Below are 5,288 nucleotides of genomic sequence, written 5' to 3'. Positions count from 1 at the left end.
GTGTAAGTGTTTCTAAGTACCTGGGGGTTGTGATAAGGTACTTTAGTGATACCAAGCAGACAATTGTATCAACATTTCTGGGGCTTGTTGAGTTGGAGGGAGAAGATGCCAAATCTATAGCCCGTGCTGTTGTGGCTTTCCTCGATAAGTGTTGTCTTAAAAAAGAGAAACTCCTGGGGATAGGGACTGACAATGCCTCTGTTATGACCGGGATTAACAATGGGGTCCATAAAGTGCTGAAGGAGGAGTATGGCCTCAAATGTCGCTTTGGATAAAAGCGTCTGCTAAATGGCATATATTATTATTATTATTATAAATATCTGGTTCTTATTCGCTGTGTGTGCCACTCTGCAGCTTGCTCATTTGTAGTTCTAAACATATCTAGGGTGTTTTTTACTCACTTTTTTGTCTCTCCCACTACGTTATTCCTCTCTCCTACAGCGCCCATCACAATTAAATGCACATGGACAATTATGCAAATTCGGCGATGATGTCATTTATCGACTTTTAGGACAACCAATAGCTACTTTCCTTACTGAGGAGTTGGCAACACTGCGAGGTCAACACCTCAGGAGTAAATGTCAGTTGACTTTTCATTGTCAAGCATTCAGAGGACGAGACAGCAGGTGCGAGAGAGGGTTGAAACAGCAGTTCTGTGATAAGGTAGCAGGTCTAGGGAGCCTCAGGAATCCTTGCATGGCAAACATTTTGAACTGATAATTTAAAAAAAAAACTGTTCGCTGCTCTGGCCCCCCAATGGTGGAACAAACTCCCTCACGACGCCAGGACAGCGGAGTCAATCACCACCTTCCGGAGACACCTGAAACCCCACCTCTTTAAGGAATACCTAGGATAGGATAAGTAATCCCTCTCACCTCCCCCCTCTTTAAGATTTAGATGCACTATTGTAAAGTGACTGTTCCACTGGATGTCATAAGGTGAATGCACCAATTTGTAAGTCGCTCTGGATAAGAGCATCTGCTAAATGACTTAAATGTAAATGTAATGTAAATGTAAAAACCAAAGCTCTCACCAAGGCTACTTTTTTCACGATTAACTGTTAATTGTGTGTTACTGATCAGCATATTGTAACATTCAGTAAATACAAACGTAACAGGAAGCTAATGGGGGCCAAGCTCGTGTACTAAACTGATGACATGTTTTTTGATGGCATGTCCTTTTTTTTACTGGAGCGCAAGAGCATATGTCGTAAAACAAGATGGTTATTGCAACTCCAGCTAAGGAATTACGTTAGTTTTGCTTTACGGCCGTACCACGGACCTCCTGTTTTTAAAAATCGCAGCGTTGTAATTCGGTTACAAATTTGCATCCCGATAAAGTGCATTCGGTATATTTAAAACGAGATGGGAGTAGCGGATGAAACAGACAGGACTCTCTTTGTTGGAAATTTGGATCCAAAAGTGACGGAGGAACTTTTATTCGAGCTATTTTTACAGGTGCAGTAGCTTTGAATTAGCTACCTACGCTACGATATCTACCGTTAGCTAGCTAAATTATTTGCGATACTTTCTCAGTATTCAACAAACAATTATGGCCAGCAAGATTCTGGCCCGTAATTATCTAGCCATCCAGATCAATATAGTTCCTTCATGCTTAGCTAACTAGGTACTCGTTTGCAGCAAAGACGTTAGCTAGGTATCTATATTAGCGAACACATATCTAGCGCTGATCTATCGAACGACGACTAAGGGTTGCTTTTTAATTTGACTGTTGTGTTCTCCATCGTCTGTTCTGTGTTTTCTCTTTGATGCAGGCAGGACCTCTGTTCAAAGTGAAAATCCCAAAAGACAATGATGGAAAACAGAAAGCGTTTGGATTTGTCTGTTTCAAACATGAGGTGTCCGTACCCTATGGCATGAACCTGCTCAATGGGGAAACTCTATTCGGAAGGACTCTCAAAGTACAGTTCAGAGCAGGTAAACTAATGTAAACCCCATACAAGTCATGTGAATTGACTAGCTAATGGATAATTTGGGTTTTCCTGCTGCTGAACTGTCATTATTTCGATACATATTTACAGGAAGCAGTCACATTAACAGTCCAGGGCACTCTCATAATCAAAGCCCTGTGAATACTCCCAATCCACATGGGGCTGAGGGCAGGTATGTTGTAACACAATGCAAATTCCTACAAAACAATGTTCGTATGCATATGTAGGGGATGTTTTTGGGCATCAATAGTTTCTCTATTCATCTGTAGTTGATATGGAATGCCATGTTTCTTGTGCAGGTTTGACAAGAGCCCAGACCAGATGGGCTCCCCATCATTTTCACCCTCTCAGCACATCCAGAGGTCCTTCTCCTCTCCTGATAGTCTGCAGAGACAGGCCATGGTGAGCTTACCGCCATCCACACTGACCATTATGCTTGTCAATCCATTCAATTACACAGTCCTCCTCTCCAGTAGAGTGACACTTATGTCACATTGTTGTGTGAACCTGCAAGGAAGCATTTCATTGTACTGTGTACCATGTGTATCCTGTGCATAAGGCAAACTTGACTACATAACTATGTGGACTGTGTAATTTACATGAACATTTAACCAGTCTACATGGATCAGTAAAAGTGATGCTCTTTGGTCCCTTTCAACAGATGAACAACATGTGGCAGCTCCAGATGCAGCAGCTCCAGGGGGTGAATGGATGCTTCCCAGCTGGTCTTCTGGGGCAGCCACCACCACAACAGCTACAGCCACAGAGTGGTGGAGGTGGTGGGTCCTGGCAACTGGACAGCTCCTCACAGCGAGGCAACAGGCAGGGGTACCAGCAGGACAGCAGCAGCCACTACGGCAGGGACCAGCGGTACCCAGGAGGCTCTGATGACACCGGTTCCAACCGCCACCACCGCAGCCAGCGAGATGACCAGCGAGGTGAACACTATAACCATGACGACAGAAGTGGGAGCAGCGGAGGCAATCGTAGCAGAGATGACAGGTGGAGGGACGGCTCCAGAGATGGCCGGTGGAGACGATAATGAAGCACTATGGGAATTTAAGAACAGAATTGTGAATATTTTTCACTTTTTTTAAAGGACATTTGAGTATTTTACAGATTTGTCACATACTCTGTGTAAATCATAATCAAAACAGAATTATGAATTTATATTGAGAGAAACATTTTCATGCTTGAAATGCATTTTTATTTTTTACAATTGGTTAGTCATGTGTTTAGGATATTGAAAATATTTAAATGCACTGGACTGTGTCCAAGTAAACAAAATATTGATTGGTTATTTTAAATTTACTTGTGAGGTTTTCCACAATTGTTTTACTGTGATTAATTTTTGTTAAAATTAATTAGAGATGAAATAGATTTTTATTACCGTCCCCTGGGGAATTGTTATCATTCTACCCTATTAGTTATAGCATTTTGAAGGCAAGGTTTGTTTGAAAAGATTTGCTGTGTTTGTCAAGTATTGCTTTGAACAATTCCTTTTATACAAGGTATGGTGCTCAACTGTTTTTAGTGGGAAATTGCTCAGGTATTCAGTAAAAAAAAAGTTTGGGAATTATTTTGGCATGTTTCAGCTGTGTAATCTAATTCAACCAGCAACACTTACATGCTGACCAGACCGGACACATCGCGTGCGTCGCAAAATAAATTTAGAAATTGTGTTATTCAATTATTGCACCCACACTGCTCGCGTGTGCCAACGAGCTAAAATAGAACTCCTTTCTATTTCTGACGCAGATCGTGCTGAAAGTGTTGCCTCCCATCTTCTCATTGGTTTATAGAAGCAGGTACCTGTGTGCCATCTCATTGGTTATATCCACGTGGGTGATTGAAATACTGTTTTGCCAGTCATCATGGTAATACTGTGAAAGTTTAGATGCCAATCACCATATAATTTCAAAGATGAAAAAGCCTGGAAGGAGAGATGACTAGAAATGATTCGGCTGGCTGTTTTATGTGTGGATTAATTGTAGGAGTACAGGTCCTTGTGCATTTCAGGTAAAATAACTCAATGTTTATATCCCAGGACAAATTAGTTAGCAAGTGGAAGCTAACTAGCTAAATTGCCATACATGTTTAATGGTTTTTGACCTGTCCCCAAATTAATGTAATTGGTTCAGAGTTTGTTTTGATATTTTAACCTGCGTGTCGTGATTGCATTTGGTGTAGGGGAACAAAATAAATGTATGCACGATGGCGCACAAGTTCAGCCGGTTTGGGTTCCATGTTACTGAGTAGGCTGAAAATGGACTGGTTTTTAGATTGTTACGTTAAATGGAAAATTTATTTTACATTAGTCTTTTTATTAATTTGAGAATAGTATTGTAAGATACCCAACAGATTCCATGTACATGTGAAACTAGATCTTTTCATGAAATATTAGCATAAACATTTGTCCACACCTTTTTGTGGCCTTCTGTTTACAGGAAAAGCATTACTATGAAAATATCAATGAAATGTTGACACAAATGGTACTTTTTCCATCCAAACACACTCCTACAGAAGTTAACTATTGTATGTTAATGCTATTACATGCAGTTATGCCCAAACTCATGCCTTGCTTGTCTGCTGTATCTAAAAATGGACCATGTGTAACCAATATGCTTGTGCAGTGGGTTAGAAAGTAATCTGCAGGTGGCGCCACACACACCTTTATTGAATCAATTAGGATGACAAAGATAAACAAGCCAACTGATGATCTGTAGCCTACTCTGTCTTTAGAATGCTCACTCAAGTGACTGCTTGAGTTCTACATAGACAAGGTAAATAATAGGATCAATATGTATATTCTCTTTACATTCAGTGCAACTTAGCTATTGTCAAGATGGTGGAACGATCATCTTGTTGACATATAGTCTAGAAGTGCCACTTTTTCATCACTTGAGCATCCACATTCGGTATTAATTCTGACTTATACAAACTTGGAATCATAGGCTATAGCTCTAAAGCCTGGTTACCTTTGGATATGATTTAAAACTATTGTTCAGCCATGGAATTAGTTCCACTTTGGTCATTGTTTCAGCCCAGGATTGGGATCTCATGTTACAATTAGTGGCCCTGCTGTATGTGATGCCCCTGTGTCGCCTGTACCAAGGGTTGCTTCCAACAAAGTGCCTGCCGAAATCCCTTAAAGTCCACGTTGAGGTCATAATGTACCCTTCCGAAAGTGATTAGGCCGCTAACAACGGCTCCCGTTGTGTATCAACATGTACATCCCCCAATAAAGCTCTGGATCCAAAAGTGGAGGTGCATTTGCACCTACTACACTAAACCCTTTGTCTTGCTTGTAATCTGGCAAATGTCAGATTCCGCCCTG

General features: G+C 41.0%; 1 protein-coding gene across 1 annotated transcript; it reads left to right on the top strand.

Moving 5' to 3' along the window:
* The first annotated feature begins 1,246 nt into the window (after nucleotides 1-1,246).
* Nucleotides 1,247-4,374, top strand: rbm7 (RNA binding motif protein 7). Its single transcript, XM_046296382.1, has 5 exons — nucleotides 1,247-1,457; nucleotides 1,775-1,937; nucleotides 2,042-2,123; nucleotides 2,251-2,353; nucleotides 2,613-4,374. Exons 1-5 carry the CDS (start codon nucleotides 1,365-1,367, stop codon nucleotides 2,991-2,993), a joined length of 822 nt encoding a protein of 273 aa, XP_046152338.1. The 5' UTR covers nucleotides 1,247-1,364; the 3' UTR covers nucleotides 2,994-4,374.
* Nucleotides 4,375-5,288: the final 914 nt, after the last annotated feature.

This window comes from Oncorhynchus gorbuscha, linkage group LG13 (genome assembly GCF_021184085.1).
Source record: "Oncorhynchus gorbuscha isolate QuinsamMale2020 ecotype Even-year linkage group LG13, OgorEven_v1.0, whole genome shotgun sequence".
NCBI lineage: Eukaryota > Metazoa > Chordata > Actinopteri > Salmoniformes > Salmonidae > Oncorhynchus > Oncorhynchus gorbuscha.
Note: the sequence above shows the minus strand (reverse complement) of the source record. Positions and strands in the feature narration are given on the sequence as shown.

Coding starts and splice junctions, on each gene's coding strand:
- rbm7 (XM_046296382.1), top strand. CDS start 1,365: ATGGGAGTAGCGGATGAAACAGACAGGACTCTCTTTGTTGGAAATTTG. Junction 1,938..2,041: donor CAAAGTACAGTTCAGAGCAG/GTAAACTAATGT, acceptor ACATATTTACAG/GAAGCAGTCACATTAACAGT. Junction 2,124..2,250: donor CCACATGGGGCTGAGGGCAG/GTATGTTGTAAC, acceptor TTTCTTGTGCAG/GTTTGACAAGAGCCCAGACC.